The 16,479-nt window shown below is 38.4% G+C and overlaps 2 protein-coding genes across 3 annotated transcripts; one reads left to right on the top strand and one right to left on the bottom strand.

The window, feature by feature from the left end:
• Window positions 1–308: 308 nt before the first annotated feature.
• Window positions 309–7,330, top strand: LOC134673319 (uncharacterized). Its single transcript, XM_063531290.1, has 4 exons — window positions 309–463; window positions 967–1,023; window positions 4,728–4,976; window positions 5,793–7,330. The coding sequence occupies exons 1-4, from the start codon at window positions 412–414 to the stop codon at window positions 5,933–5,935; spliced, it is 501 nt and encodes a 166-aa protein (XP_063387360.1). The 5' UTR covers window positions 309–411; the 3' UTR covers window positions 5,936–7,330.
• A 1-nt stretch (window position 7,331) lies between these two features.
• LOC134673312 (protein arginine N-methyltransferase 1) lies at window positions 7,332–16,157 on the bottom strand. Of its 2 annotated transcripts, XR_010099455.1 has the most exons (9): window positions 15,846–16,157; window positions 15,583–15,743; window positions 14,395–14,559; window positions 14,025–14,173; window positions 13,086–13,233; window positions 12,630–12,719; window positions 11,906–12,055; window positions 9,258–11,114; window positions 7,332–9,205 (listed from the first exon to the last, which is right to left on the bottom strand). XR_010099455.1 is itself a non-coding variant. In XM_063531280.1 (8 exons), exons 1-8 carry the CDS (start codon window positions 15,907–15,909, stop codon window positions 10,971–10,973), a joined length of 1,071 nt encoding a protein of 356 aa, XP_063387350.1. In that variant the 5' UTR covers window positions 15,910–16,157; the 3' UTR covers window positions 7,332–10,970. The 2 variants fall into 2 exon arrangements, 1 of the variants encoding a protein (XP_063387350.1); XM_063531280.1 differs by having other exon boundaries at window positions 7,332–11,114.
• Window positions 16,158–16,479: the final 322 nt, after the last annotated feature.

Here is a 16,479-nt window from a genome sequence, read left to right as displayed (position 1 = left end):
CGGGCCGGAGCTTCCAGCGCTTACTTTTCTATGACATGACGGGCGATCACGTAATGCTTTCTATAGAAAACTATGCGCCGGAAGCCCCGGCTCAGACACGGCCCGGTCTAACGTGAGTCATCCGTAAAGGCGCTCAAACATTAATAATTATGTACATCCATAAAAATGCTAATCACTTTTTTTTCAGACCTTGTCTATTCCTGCATCAGGCTAACTAATTTTACAGCCTCATAATTAAGTATAGATTAGTATCTTCGTAAACATTTCGCACGCGCCAGTACCGGTAGATCCACCTATACCACCTTATTTTCATTAGGGACATCGATCTCGGTGCTCCACTCCGGCGCACGCGAGATATCATTTTATATTAATTTAATAATTATTTTATATTAAGTTAGTAACTGTGCTACGATGGATAAAAAGTTTTGCGTCGTCTTTGTTGCCATTATTGCTGTTGCTCAAGGTAGGTTTATATTTATTTACGAACTTTTATCATTTGACATACATATTTTGTATGTATTTATTTTGCATACCTATTCTAAATATTTTGCAGTAATTACTTAAATTTACTTTAAATCTGCAACATACTCTTATCTTATATTATTTTGGTTAACTTCGGTACCTTTTTGATTTTAGTACATGTCACTAAAAAGTGAAGTGATAACTTAATTTACATTTTCAAAGTAATCTTTATAATAACTAATGTCACTGTAGAAAATTATAAAAACTAAAAACGACTTTTTATTTATTGATATAAATTTAGGCACATAGGATTGTCCAGATACACCTACTTTATCTTATTACAGAATAGATCTCATCATTTAATTGGAACTTTGAAACTACTATCTAGGTATTTATTTTAAGTCTTCAGATGTTTAAAAACGAAAGATGTTTTACTGGCAGGTGTAGGCAACTGCAGTTTTGAATTTAGGTACTGTTTATTTACACATTTTATTACATAAATAGGTGTGCAGCAACAATCCAATTACGACCTAAGCCGAAACAGGCTCGGCTCGGGGAATGGTGAGTGTCACTAATCACAATCTATGGCAAACATGACATCGCATATCATTATTCCACATTAATACTTGCACCATTCCACCAACCCGGGGTTAACAGGTTAAACCTGGAGTTACCATGGTTACCAGTATCACACCGATTTAAAAAATTAACCGCTAATCTCGGATTAGTGGCATGGCGCAAGTGGCGTTTATTGTTAGAATTTAGATCGTTTAGGGGGTTCATTCCAAAAATTTAACCACAAAGACTACTTTAATAGTCGTAAACACAACTGCATCTTCCGAACTGTTATCGACATCTCATTCAGGTCAACTTGGGTAAAAGCGCTGGCTCTCACTTTATGATTAATTATTACGGATCTGGTCAATAAAATGTCCCTGGTGACTAGTAACGATCTTACGATGCCTTTAGGTGTTCTCGGCGTTTAAAAGGACCATGTATGGAAATAAAAATGAAGGCAAGAAAAATAAAATATAGAGCTGAGAAAATTAATTTGCTCTATTAATTTGATTATTTGTTTACCAGAAACACGTTATGTGGTAACATTTTTTTTAATCCAGCGATGATTATTAAAAAAATACATGGTACTTACAGATGGTCAAGCAAATCTTGTCAGTAGAAAAAGGCGGCAAATTTAAAAAATGTAGGCGCGAAGGCTTATCGTCCCATAGAAAATTTGAATTTCGCACCCTTTTCTACTGACAAGATTTGCTTGACCAACTTTACCTATACATACTCGGCGATGTTTGCCTTAGAGAATCGTATCTAGCAATCGCATGGATAGAGTTAATTGACACAGTCAGCATCACTGTTCAGACATTGAAGTCGGTACCTATTTACTTTAAAAACTTTAGGTGCATGTTCTTTCCGAAAAATATCTGTCTGGAAATTGTAAAATATGCCCTAAGTTTGTTGTAAGGACTGAATAACTTAAAACTTCTCCTTGAGTCTGATTAGGAACGTGCCTACCTATCCAGTAGCGAGGGGCGGGCGACGTAGCGGGTTGAGAACTTTCATATAAAATAAATTAAGAATTACTTAAGTACCTACAACAAGGTTAGGTTACCTAACCTAAGTACATATTTATATTTTATTCTCAAGAGCCATAAAATTTGGTCATTTGGAATTCTGAATATAGTTATTAGTAACCCGTCTTGAATGCTCTTAAGTCATTTAGCGCTACTTGCACCATCCCACTAACCCGAGGTTACGCGGTTAAACCGTTAACCCAGTGTCAAATTGTCCTGATAACCATGGTAACTCCAGGTTTAACCGGTTAACCCCGGGGTAGTGAATGGTGCAACTAGCGCTTAATTTGATATCTCTACAACAATCTTTTTTAGGGTTCCGTACCTCAAAAGGATATAAACGGAACCCTTATAGGATCACTCGTGCGTCTGTCTGTCTGTCCTTCTGTCACAGCCTATTTTCTCCGAAACTACTGGACCAATTGAGTTGAAATTTGGTACACATATGTAAGTTTGTGACCCAAAGACGGACATGTAACGTAAACAAATGAATTTTAAACATGGGGGCCACTTTTGGGGGGTAAATGAGATAATCAAAAAATAAAGTTTTCAAACTATATCGTGTTACATATCAAATGAAAGAGCTCAATGTGAGAATCTCAAGCATATTTTTTTTATTATTTTAGAATAATATTAATTATTAATAAATTCCCCCCCCCCCCCCTTTATCTCCGAAACTACTGAGCCTAAAATTTTGAAAAAAATACATAAAATAGGTATTTACCTATAGATGACAGGAAAACCTATTAGAAATATGTAGTCAAGCGTGAGTCGGACCAATTACTTAGTTTTTGATCCGACCCCTACGGGTTTTTTAAAGGCAATTCACTCGCGTTTCACATATATAAAAAATATATTGTTAAAAATGTAGTAATGTACGGAACCTTTGGAACGCGAGTCCGACTCGCACTTGGCCGGTTTTTTTTAATATGAATTGAATAACAAGAGGGCACCGCAAAGTCTGTTTATTATTATAACTGTACCAAAAAACTACCCATACGATTCTAGCAGCATTTTAGAAAGTTCACGTCATTCACCATTCGCAGTTCATTTCGTCTCATGACTAATTCCTTAACCTTTATCTGTGGGAAGTCACATATCTTTACTATTTCATATCTAGTGAATCTCTAATTCGTTTCCCGAATCGCGACGACTAAGTAACGTCTCACTTATTAAAGAAATACCAATTCTGTGAAACGACAAAAACACCTGCATTGTTATCGTCACGTAAACTGGTAAAAAATACCAACAATTTAAGATGATTATGCTTAACTAACGTGTACTCCAAACTCTAACTAATTAATCATCTAATTACAATGGCGTCTCGAAACAAGGACAGACGAATGTGTTGTTAAAACTACAATTAGGTAAACCTCTTCTCAAGCCATAAGGAAATCCTTGGTGCCTAAACTAAGCCACGGTCTGTAGAACATCATTCAGTAGGTATCTTGCGTTGCATTATCCGAGTTATTTATACATAGGTAGATAAAGATTTTGTCTCCCAAGTTGAATAGTTCTAAGAGAGTACGTGGTTCCTTCGCTTTTCTATAGGTATTGGTATTGTTACCTCTTTGACATTTTATAGAATCTCATTTTACCCCCTATTTTACAGGCTGGCTTTAATAGGTAAAGCATTTTTTTCCAACTCAGCTACCCTGCCCCTACGTAATTATTTACCCCCAAGTTCGGATCCGGTGTCCTAAGACTACGATCCTTCTAGGTTGTTTTTGCGTCAGATAAAAAAAAGAAGAAAGAAAGAAGAGAGAATTTTTTGTGGTAAGAGTGGGAAAGTATAATAGTTAAAAAAATAGGTATGTAGAGCATTGCACCTTAGTACCTAGTACCTTAATCCTACTGGAACCTTAATAACTGCTATTAGATCTTAGTATTTCATTTACCTACTCATCTTTCATACCTATACAGTTAAGATAGACAAAAACGTACCTACTAATTTTAACTTTACTGCGTCGAATTTTTAGATGTTCGTAAAGATAACATGAAACAATATTTCCATTAATAAGCAGTTCATTTTAACTAAATTGTGCTTTTGTTATCTTAGGTAATATTGAACTAAGTTTAGGTAGGTAATTAAAGGGTTACCTCTACCTAAATTACTTAAGCTGTAATCAGATTTCGTGGTCAATAAATTTCTTGTCTCGGTTGCGTGATAAAAGATCCCTGGATTCGATTTTTGTAACCCATTCCCAATAATTGGCTCTAGGACTCTAGCTCATATTATGAATAATATCTTGCTCGGAAAACACAAAAATAAAAATAAATGCGCGTATTCCCAGAGATAAGACCTAGCTAGATCGATTTCTTGGCCCGCGAAAACCCGCTTATAGCAAATTTCATCGAAATCGTTAGAGCCGTTTTCGAGATCCCTGAAATATATTAAATATATATATATACGTACAAGAATTGTTCGTTTAAAAAATTCCCCTTCCAAAACAGAGGAGACACTTTATTGAGATTAAGTAGTTTAGTTTTCTCAATGTTTTAACAAGTACCTATGGTCAACCAAGAAATATCAAACGTTCTTAAATTCATTAATTATCATTAACATCACTCTCAGTAACCAAATATGTACATGCACATTGCACACCACCATCTTAACCATCATCTCATCTCATCCAACCACAGGTTTCAGCCTAAGAGACATAGCGGCTTTTTTCCTAGGCGGCTACGGACAGTACAACCCCGACTACTCACACTACCCGAACACCGGGCCAGGCCTCTACCCCAGCGGGCCCGGGTACCCGGGGCAGTATCCGGGGAGTGGATACCCGGGCGGGTACCCGGGTAAGCCGGGGTTGGCTGGGCCGCCGGGCGCGCACCCGGGGTGCCCGCTTTGCGACTCGTCGGTGTATAGCTACTGTTCGTATAAGGAGGCCCACGATGCTTGCTGCTGCGAGAGAGATACTGGATGTAAGTTTTTTGTGTTTATTTTGGAAAAGTAATTATACTCGTACAGTCATAAAAACACCTGGGGGCTTATTCAGACAGCCATTCTTGTTATATTTTTGTTATGGTCATGATCTGTGAGCCGTTGACATTTTAAGTTGAAGAAACGACTATTAAGTAATATAGGTTATAACAATAGTAACCTATTTGGTATTATCATTGGAATCATACTCTTGTGTAGATAACAACAAATTACTATCTGAAAGGTCTATTGCTGCAATAATAGCAGAAATTAAAATATCTAGCACATTTTCTCTCACGTTTTTGCGACGAAAAAAAAGCTCATGCCTTGAAACCCGCGTAATACTCAAGATTCCACTTTTTAAACCACTGTGCTCGTGGTTCATTTGGAATCTTTCGCTTGATCACCCCACGCCCACGTTAGCGTGACGGGTAAACAACCATGCTCCCTTATTTAACAATACCTCTATCAGTATCAGTATCTACCTGAGTTACACATGAGTAAGGAGCATTTCTAAAAAAGGTCATACAAAATTAACGTCATTAAATGAAAAAGTTAATAGAAAAGAAAGAAAGAAAATACATTTATTTACGTCAACCAACCAGTTAAATTACAAATCATTTAATGATTCTCTTGTGTTGATAAAAGCTTATTTCCGTACACGGCGGAAAGTTGATAACTAGAGATATTTTACTGAAGGAATTTGAACTTAATATGAAATGACATAAGGTTCAAATTTCTTCAATTTTTTCCCGCCAGATATCAACTTCTTCCCACCGTGTACGGAATTGATCTACATTGAACCTTCATGTCCACAGTCAGCCTCAACTGCCGCAAAGTGGACTGCAAGTACCTGTACGCGAACTCGTGCCAGGAGTACAACCTGATCTCCTCGTGCTGCTGCGTGGACGTGAAGAGCGCTGGTGCCGTACCCGTCGTGCCGGTGGCTGTCGTTGGATAACCAACCTTATCTTAAAGTACCTACTTTGATCAGCCTACCCACGAGAACGAATGAGCCGAATAAGGGTTTCCGCGATCGAGTTTTTCACTAGGGGTCATCCATTAATTACATTAAGTCACACGTTTAGGGGGTGGGAGGGAAGTCAAGAAAATGTGACATGTTGTGACATGGGGGAGGGGGGAGTCACAAACATTGTGACGTCATTTTAACTTCTTCACTATTCGTCAGTAACCGAAAAATAATTTATATTTTTTATTCGCTGTACATTTAAATAATGAGGTTTTGGAAGTAAGTAATTTTCGTTCCTAATTGGTTTTGTGTTATAAAATTACTAATATTTCTTTTACCAAAAATATTTTTTATTAAAAAAACAATGCCGAGTTAGTATTGCCGATTTTGTTGAAAATAAAATTGCCTAAAATGTGACGTCACACCAGGTGGGGAGGAGGGGTCAAAAAACCTAGAAATTCGTGTGACTTAATTAATGGATGATCCCCTAGATGACAGCACCGTAGCGAGATGTCTAGCTGTCATAATCCACCAATCATGTTTAACCGTGTTTTTTTTATTGGTGGATTTTGACAGCAAATCAAAAAGACCTCTCGTCACGGTGATGCCATCTAGTGAAAATCTCGATCGCGGAAACCCTCATGGAGCGAGTTTTTTCTTGATGGACGAGTGTTTCTCTTAGAAAAAGTACTCGTTAGCGATGTAAATTGTCAGCTGTATACGAGTATTAACAAAGAAAATTTAAAAGAGGGATGTTATCAAAGTTAATTTTGTAGTCACATTAAATTTACTGCCATCTTTCGACACAGGATTAAAAGTTTTAGAACGCTATTTGACTTTGAACCTTATTTTTTTAAATACTAAATTTTCTTTGGTATTATATGTGCATCTCATTTATTACATATATTCCACTCTGGATTCTGCACATACGTTGCTGGCGCGTGAAAATGGCCGATTACTAGACTCAGACCAAGCTAACTCTGCGTGGCAAAGTATGGCAATGTCATCATTAATGTCAAAATTCTATGAAAATATGAAGTTTACAATGACACTCCCTCACTTTGTTCTGTTCAAAATAAACTATCTTCTGTACCTATTTTGTAATGTATAGAAATTAATACTTGCACCCAAAACATCGGCAAAATGTCTTCATTGGCAATGACAGCTTTAAAATGTAATTCATTCAAACAACATGACGAACTTAACTAATTTTATAATTTCATACTTGACAACCAAAACTCGCTATAAGTAACAAATACTATCAGGACTCGTGTATCGGACTTAGTGTAGTTAGCGTTATTTTATAGGAAACGATTGTACCGAGTTTTGGCTGTCAACTGAATGTAATATGTATAAGGTACCTAGCTAATAAAATAAAAAACAAAACTTTGGCTTACTCATTTATGCACCTCTAAAATTAAGAGTACCACCGGTACTACGCACTGTTGTAGAAATTCCGACACAGTCGGCTATCAAAATTCAACTTTAAGTCGTTACAACGAGAGTCAAAATTCGCTTGGGTTGAGAATCTCACAGATACACCTAGGCGTATTACCAGGACTATCACAGTAAATCGCGTACAACACTCCTATTGAAAATAATACATACGATGTTCGCGGTCACGCCCATATCTAGTACAAACATGAGAAATCTAACTACTGACACTCTGAATTATTAGCATACAGCATTGAAAATTCCTGTATTATAAATTCAATTATGTTTACAAAATATGTCATGCAATACAATTATTCTTCATACAACAGAGTACAAATGTGCAAGTTACTGAAAGTTTTCGAAAAGTTGGAAACATCATTCAGAAAAATAATGCCTAGGCCACACTAGTGCAAACGCCGTTAATTATCGTGATAATCCCAGTGTGGCCATATGAAAAACGTCCAATATCGCCATAATCAACGGCGTTTCCCGTTAGTGTAGCTCCGGCAGTCTTTGGTGTGCAAAGAATTTATCAAAACTGTATTCCAATAGTGGTCCGAGTGCATATCACTATGTCCAATATCCAAGCTTCGACCTTAAACAGTAGTTTTACATCGCAAGATCTATCACTCGAAGTTTTATATTGGACGTAATGACAATACCTAAAATACAAGAATAATACGTAACACTGGCATATACGAGCAAACTACCCAATGCAGAGTTCTATGTTAGGCTATTTCGGCCCATTCTACAGAACCATAATAGTTTTACAATATTTGTAATTAAAACGAAATTCATTTTGAGTTGGCAAACTATTTTTCAAGGCCGAATCGATATTGAACATAATCACAGGCTAAAATTTCACAAGGGAGACAAAAGAGCGTCGCAAAATAAAAGCAACACTTTTAGGCCACCATAATATAAGTGTAAACAATGTAATTTAAATTCAATATCAATATTTACTACGAAAAGTCATTACTTGTGTTTTAACGTTATAAAATATGACCCGTCGTATCATAAGCTCAATACCTTTAGGATTCGTTTGACATCTTATGGCGGCTGCGGCTCCACTGTGCGGCACTGTTCGGCACAAAGATTTTCGTACTGAATATGCTTGTGCCGCAGAGTCCCGTAAACTGGTGGAATGCTGCCTTTTATATAGTAAAAAACCCCTAAAGATATTGATATCCTGTTTTCAAATAACCAAGCTATCTGGAGTTTCTCATACATACTAGTGTAAACTATCCTTATTCCTAAACATACAGCGACCATTATAATAAGAACGCGTTTCCTATTATGAACCATTTTAAAGAACAAACTTACAGAATTTTGTGATATTATGAAATTTATGAAACATAATTCAAAATTATTTAAGCATTAAACATACGAATATTGTCGATTATGCATGTGTTTAAATTGTTATTTTATAGCATATATCAAAAATACAAAACAGATTGCATGCTGAAAAACCCATTTTATATAAAGTGATGTGACTTATATGTTTCTGGCCAAATTCCTAAATGTCTAATCTGGCAGATATTTGTTTGTGAATCATTTTCTTTTCACAAGAACACTTCGTATGTTTAATGCTTTTCATGAAAACTATAGCAAACTCATTCTATATTCGTTTTTGGTAATAAAACTGATCAATTATAGGTGTGATTATAGGTACAAAGCATTTCTCAATATGCACAGTACAAGTAAAATAACTTAAGAAAAAAGGCGTTATGCAACATATGCGCAACGGAAATATTTGATGCCACTTACAATTTCGTAATACTACGGGCTACTTGCACCATCCTACTAACCCGGGTTAACCGGTTAAACCTGGAGTTACCATGGTAACCAGTCCAATTTGATACTAGGTTAACGGTTTAACCGGTTAACCCCGGGTTAGTGGGATAGTGCAAGTGGCGCTAAAAGGTTAACTTGACATTAACGGCAGTGTCTAAAAAGGCACAAAAAAATATCCAATCTACTCCCTGATAAAACACAATGCTAGCGATTCTAAAACAAATAATTTTGTGCCCTGGTAAAACATGAAAAACGCCTCATTTCTTAAGTTATTATGCATAAGTCTCAGGAATAATAATTGTGAGATGAAAATATGAAATTCATTCTGATTACCTAGAAGTCTTAGAACAACAAAATAAAGTTTTCTGGCATGTATGCTCCAAATACTTATTACAGAATCACTAAGCTTATTTCAAAAATAAGACGGTAGAACACTGGGACATGTCCATTCGTTCCTATAAATTTAATGTAGCTTTGGTTTTTTTTACACTTAATGCTCATACAAAAGGCTGTTTAAAAAAGTAAAATGGAAGCCTGTCTGATCTAAAATGGCAAAGGCACCCAATATTTTAATGTATGTACTTTAACTGTAAGTAAAGAATATATTCGATCAAACCGTTTTTAAAAAAAATATGATAGCATTGATTGAATTTCTTAATTTATTTTGTGGCAGTGTCAGCCTCATGGGCCCTTGCCAAAACACAGTAAATGTAGATCACAAGTAAAATATTAATAGAAAGTATTAATGCATGATGTACGGTGATAGGCCTTCACGGTGCACTGGAGGATAGCTAGAGCAACAGCACAAAGCGTAATGGCGGACGAGACCACGAACCGCCGAATGATGTCCAAGAATTGGTTACTTATTCGTATTTCCAGAAGAATTCTTCATTAACTGCACCCGTCACACTTGCCATTCACTGCATAATATGCTATCTAAATTATACATTAAGCAGCAGAATGCAAACAATATAAAAAATGTCTGGAGCACGATCCGCCATGTTCCAAGGATCATTCGAAGGTCGTCGTTCGTGTGTAATGTGTGACCCCGCGTCCAATACAAAATTTTGAATGCGGAGTCTCAGAAGTTTAATCCTAGGCTGACATTTCAAAAATGACAATTGAATGTCAGTCTTTCTCATCGAAAATTGAACACATGTTTGAAGTTCCGTATGTGGGAAATATATATCCCTTAGCCTAAAGGGTTAAGCCTCATCAGATATACTACCGAACACCGGCTATCGCTTTACTACAGAATAACATATTGGCCGTATCTTCAACTTCCACGCTTTAACGCATTCACTGCCAGGGGGCGTGGCCTAGGAACAAACTTGTATGGCGGTGAACGCACATGTGCGTCGGGGGCAGTGAATGTGTTAAGAGCCCATCAACGTGCACAATAGCGCCACTGCTAAATTATCGTAAATTTAACAACAGGTATTTAAATAAAAAAGGGTACGTACTGTATTTTGTATTTAAGTACCTTTTAAATACATCAAACTAGTTATTATGTCGCTGGATTCGTCCAAAGTTAAAACGGACGTTTTTGTTTTGAATTCATAGATCGACGAATCCAGCAACATAAAAACTAGTTTGATGTAATTAAAAGATACTTAAATACAAAATAACGGCTCCCTTTTTTAAATATCTTTCGTTAAATTTAAATAATCACGATTATTTAGCCGTGGCGCTAGTGTGCACATGGATGGGCACTTAATTCAGCCATAATACAAAAGAATAGCATAAAATGTACGTTAAAAACCAAAGCTACACTAGCAGAAAGCTATAGTGGTAGCGCTCAGCGCATCCTATAGTGGTTCTTCTCCTGCACCTGGCACAACTCGCCCTTGAAGTCGATCTCGATCTCGAAGTCCAGGTCGCGGTTGTTGCGCGCGTTCTGACGCATCGAGAACGTACCTGTTATCTCCTCCTGCTTTTTCACCTGGACGGGGGAATAATAGTGTCAAGTTACAATATGTGACGTTCCACGGCAGAAGGTACCTTACGGCGGTTGGCGCTTACGCTATTATTAACGCCGCTCCAATATTATTGCAGCGCTATGCGACGTAAGCGCCAGCCGCCGTAAGGTACCTTTACCCGTGGGACGTCACATATAAGCGCAGTGTAAAAAGTAGCAGTGGACCGCGGCCTTTGGTGTTTGCGTAGACACACACAAGAACACAGGTTGTCATAGACATTTACACAACTAGGCAAAAATTATAAACATTTCAAATAAGACACGCTAGCCTTGTAAAAAAACTAGAATAGCAAATGTTTGTGAAATATATAAAAAATATACAAAAGACTGGTGGTAGTTAGTTAAAAGTGACAATTACAATCTATAATATGTATATCTATAGTATAGATTCTATACAAACAAGAATCACTACCATCGAAACACAGTAAATCGTCTATTCATAAATCTTATTGCAATGAAATAAAATATAGCACTGTTCAGTTGTGTCACTGGGTGTACCATAGACTATAAGGAATCCTCTAGACGGAGCAGAGCAATTATTTCATGAAACCGATGCTGCCAAAAATACTGGGGTGCGGACGACGAGGTGAGCGAGTCCCGTGCCGTGATTGGTCCATTCAAAGATACGGGCCTCACACAAATACACTGACTCGAAAATGGAGTAAAACTACCGTATATTTCTGGCAGAGGGGGTAGCGCTACTATGAGCATAGTAGCCAGTACAGACATGACATCCTCCACTGCTGGGTACTTACAGTCATGTACTCATCGAAGTAGAAGACGGTCTGCTTCCAGTGAGTGTAGGGCGCCTCGGGCGCCGTGCTGAACCCGAGCCGCTTGTGAGACTTCGTGAACTCCACGTTGAAGAATGTCACCAGCGCCTGGATGAAGTCGTTGCGGCGGACCTGGCAACACGCATAATTTTAATATTGGCATAAACTCCTATACTTAGGGCATACTGCAAATTCCTGCCACTTAGAAAAAATAAGTCGTCTCGTCTATCACAATCCAGAAACTTTCAGTATGGCCCACGTATAGTCACTAGGACAGGAACATTCCCTTGAAATAAATGGCTAATGAACACCAGATACCTAATAATGCAACATGGCTTTAGCACAGAATAAGTAATAGCCGTTCTGTATGATATTCATACAGAACGGCCACGCACCGCCCCGCCCCAACTCGCATTACCTCGCCCCGCGACTGGCCGCGACATGAATCTGGCGGACTTCTGGCGTCCTCTCAGTAAAGCGGCTTACCCACACATACACAATGACGCGTGTACAGACGTGCCGCGCACACATATAAACGCAAATTATTTTTGATGTATGGCGTGTCCGCCGTGTGGCTTTAGCTGCCGCATTATTGACTAGACTACTAGGCAAATTCGATCAAGTTTCGTAAAACATTATTATGCTTTAGCCCAGGTGCTTTTATATTTAGTAGAAAGCAGTATCAGACTTAACGTTAGGTACTTACTTGCAGATGGAATTTAGATTCGAAGTTTAGATCTTCTTTCTTGACCGTGTAAAGATCTATTTCTTTCAGCAGACACGAATTCGTAACTACCTGTAACACACATTACCAAAATTAGCTCTCGTTTCCGAGAAAATACGATGGAAAACAGATACACAGTACATCTGTATCATTTTAGTATATACGACACGCAATTTTGTCTGAAATATGGCGTGGAAGCCTTATATATCAGAAGCAAAGGGAGAAGCAGTGAAATTACTTAGATTAGCGGCTATTACGCTGCGTCTTACGTAAGCGCGGCGCGGCGGGCCCAAGGCGTTCGCGTTCGCAACGAAATCGCCCACGTAGGACACTTCTACAGGTACTCGTATCAAAGAATTGATTCACCCCGCGCCGCATCACTTCGCTTCGCGTTCGCGTGTTGTTCGCCTACGTAGTACGCTGCGTTAGTGTTCTGACCTGTTTGGCGTCAACCACGTCGACCAGCGGCTCCGAGATGGCCACCTTGCGGATGGAGGACATGTCGAAACCGTACACATCGTCCCACCAGTTGATCTTCTCGTCCTTGTACTGCCGGTCCTCGATGCCGCAGATGAACAGGGTGCATCTGAACAAAATAGATCCATAGACTACCACGAACACATCTGAGGTGTACCAGTCGCAAAGGGGTATTCACAAAAAGGCCTAGTTGCCTCACGGTTGGAATGTCAGGAGGCAGTAGGTTTCGTAAAAACACAAGAGTACACCTATATCTGATGTGATATGCAATAAACAATTTCAATTTCAAGGTAATAAATTCAACTTCACAAAACAGGTTTTTTTTGCTTTTAGAGAGCAAACGCACAAGCTATTACAAAAAAACCGGGCAAGTGCGAGTCGGACTCGCGCACGAAGGGTTCCGTACCATAATGCAAAAAAAAAACAAAAAAAAGCAAAAAAGAAAACGGTCACCCATCCAAGTACTGACCCCTCCCGACGTTGCTTAACTTTGGTCAAAAATCACGTTTGTTGTATGGGAGCCCCATTTAAATCTTTATTTTATTCTGTTTTTAGTATTTGTTGTTATAGCGGCAACAGAAATACATCATCTGTGAAAATTTCAACTGTCTAGCTATCACGGTTCGTGAGATACAGCCTGGTGACAGACGGACGGACGGACGGACGGACGAACGGACGGACGGACGGACAGCGAAGTCTTAGTAATAGGGTCCCGTTTTACCCTTTGGGTACGGAACCCTAATAATAGGGTCCCGTTTTACCCTTTGGGTAAGGAACCCTAAAAACACTTAAATTGGTATAGATGACCAATAATATTTGAAGAGTACCCTTTTTTTCAGGGTCCTATCAATAGGACTAATTAGAAAGTACACCTTAAAGCAAACATATGTTCCTGCTAACCTGTCCGGGAAGAGCATGCCATCAGGCTGCAGCCACTTGTCACGAGCAAACAGCACCGTGTCCAACATGCTCTCGTAGAACAGGCAGTAGCCCATCCACTCCGAGATGATGATGTCCACCTTCTCCACAGGCAGTTCAATTTCCTCCACCTGATGAGTTTAAATTTTATTAGCCTAAGGCCTAAACCATTCCATTTGTGGAGTAAATAACTCGAGTGGCGACCATGGGAGCGTCCTCGATTAATCATTGATCTTTATTCACATTTTGCTTAACGAGAGTGTGAGACGCATTGACATTAGACCAAGATATTGGACAGATGGAATACTACCCTAATGCTTGAGACAGCCAAGCATTTTAAGTAACCACTGACCTTGCCCTTGATGATCTCGATGACGTCATCGAGCCGATTGGCCTCGACGATCTTGCGCGCGTAGTCCACGATGTTCGAGCACTCCACCGCGATCACCTTGGCCGCTCCCGCCTTGGCGGCGAACATTGACAGGATGCCCGTGCCGCAGCCTATGTCTAACACTATCTGGAATTCAGAATTTTTATTTATAGTCTTAATTGACACTTCAAAACAAAATGGAAGGGGAAGTGTGTCACTTAACTTCAAACTCGGGTAAATCCATTGACTGTCTCAGTAAATATCTACCCTACTACATTTTCTTAATACCAAAATTCCATAATCTGACAGATGGATTTGAAGTTAAGCAACTCGAGTAGCCATCGTTTGAATACAGCAGTTCAGCATAAATATGTATAACCTTATGCCAACCAATGTACAGGGAACTGCATAATTGCATGGACAAAGATAGAAACTTTTATCTATATAATATCTATAGTTCCATGACATGAGCCCTCGCTATGGGAGCAGCAGGCAGCCAAGCGTACGGAATGGCGGGCTGCAATAAATGCCAAGACAACAGATTTTGAATCTCGGCGGTGCTTAGAGGTTGACGCCAAGCGTGATAGAATAAAAGCCAGTCCACCTGCGGCAATACCCTATAACTATGTTAACGGTGTGCTCACATGCCTGCAGTGTTCGCAAACTTTTACTAACAAGATCGGCTACATCAGCCACTTACGAGCATACCAACGACAGCAACGGAGTTGACAGCAGTCGCCGTGGCCGAAGTCGGCCGTGGAGTTATTATTATTATAGTTCCATGACAAGTTTGTACAGAAAACCAGACCGAAAGCACCCTGTCACAAGCCCAAATAACATGCACTTAGAATGGAGACACAGCAATAAAAGTTTGTTTTTTCTTTACAGAATTTTAAGTAAATATATTGTATATTTTTGTCATGTCTCAATTGTAACATATTATTACTGGTGAGTTCTAAGATCCAGGCTCAGCCTAGTCTGGGGCTCATTGTAGTATCCTTATTGTACCTAGTTCTTGTCTATGAACTTGATTCTAATTCTTTTTCTCATTTTAAGGTTAGGGAACACAAGCATCACCAATAAAGTGAGTAAGTACAGTAAGTCTACTAAGCTCCTACAGCCGCAAATACGGCTTGAATAACAGATAGTAATAAAACAGTTTTAACTTACTTTTCCCTTAAATAAGTGTTTATTGTGGTACATAGCATTCCTATACGTGAGTGTGCGAACTTCATCCTTTAACATCTCCTCGTGAATACCGAAATGGGCATACGAGTCGAAATAGTAGTCTCTTGAAGTCATTTCCTCCGCCGTAACATTCTTGTCGGGCCCTAAAAAGAAACATTATAATTATGTACTTGGTGCTTGACAAAGAAACACGTTTTTGCTTCAAGTACTAAAAACAAGCATGGTGTTCGTAACAGGACACTCACCGTTTTCCACGACGGGCGTAGACGCTGCCGAGGTTCCTTCTTGAGCGACATCCATGCTTTCCATTTCAAATTAACACTGGTGGAAAAAGCCGAAATTCTAATTATAACCTAGCTTTGTACGTTATATACGCCGAATCGATATGTTGCAGATCAAGCCCAAGTGACTCTTAATTTGAATGTATTTTCACACTCCTATTAATTGTTACTAGCTAAAGGAACGTTAAAAGTGAATAATAAAGGAAATTAACCACTAGTTCACTATTTTACAAAAAAATGCTCGAAGCAATCGCAAACCCTCCGAGCATAACTTTTTTTTCAATTTCAATATTTTTTATTCTCTAAAGTCTATAGTCTATTCTTGCACATTAATTTATATGGCAACATTATAACGAGCATAGAGCAAAATTTACTATACATAATTTTTATTTTTAATAAAATATAAATACTGACAAATTCGGAATAAAATGCTAAATATAAATGACTATAAAATTAATGATTTTACTTTATACCTACAAAAGCTAAGCATATAATTTTTAACCCAGGCCGAAAATATTGTTGTCAAAGTCATGAACAATATTTAAAAAATATAAAATAGTGATGGCAAGGCCCCTACCTTTATTGTTCTATTTGACGG

The sequence above is a fragment of the Cydia fagiglandana genome, chromosome 18 (genome assembly GCF_963556715.1).
Source record: "Cydia fagiglandana chromosome 18, ilCydFagi1.1, whole genome shotgun sequence".
NCBI lineage: Eukaryota > Metazoa > Arthropoda > Insecta > Lepidoptera > Tortricidae > Cydia > Cydia fagiglandana.
Note: the sequence above shows the minus strand (reverse complement) of the source record. Positions and strands in the feature narration are given on the sequence as shown.

Bases quoted from the DNA above. Each gene is read 5' to 3' on its own strand.
- LOC134673319 (XM_063531290.1), top strand. From the start codon at position 412: ATGGATAAAAAGTTTTGCGTCGTCTTTGTTGCCATTATTGCTGTTGCT. The intron at 1,024-4,727 runs GTGAGTGTCACT...CTTTTTTCCTAG, and splicing joins CAGGCTCGGCTCGGGGAATG to GCGGCTACGGACAGTACAAC. The intron at 4,977-5,792 runs GTAAGTTTTTTG...TCATGTCCACAG, and splicing joins CTGCGAGAGAGATACTGGAT to TCAGCCTCAACTGCCGCAAA.
- LOC134673312 (XM_063531280.1), bottom strand. From the start codon at position 15,909: ATGGAAAGCATGGATGTCGCTCAAGAAGGAACCTCGGCAGCGTCTACG. The intron at 12,720-13,085 runs GTCAGAACACTA...TGTGTGTTACAG, and splicing joins ACGTGGTTGACGCCAAACAG to GTAGTTACGAATTCGTGTCT. The intron at 12,056-12,629 runs GTAAGTACCTAA...GCGTGTTGCCAG, and splicing joins AATCTAAATTCCATCTGCAA to GTCCGCCGCAACGACTTCAT.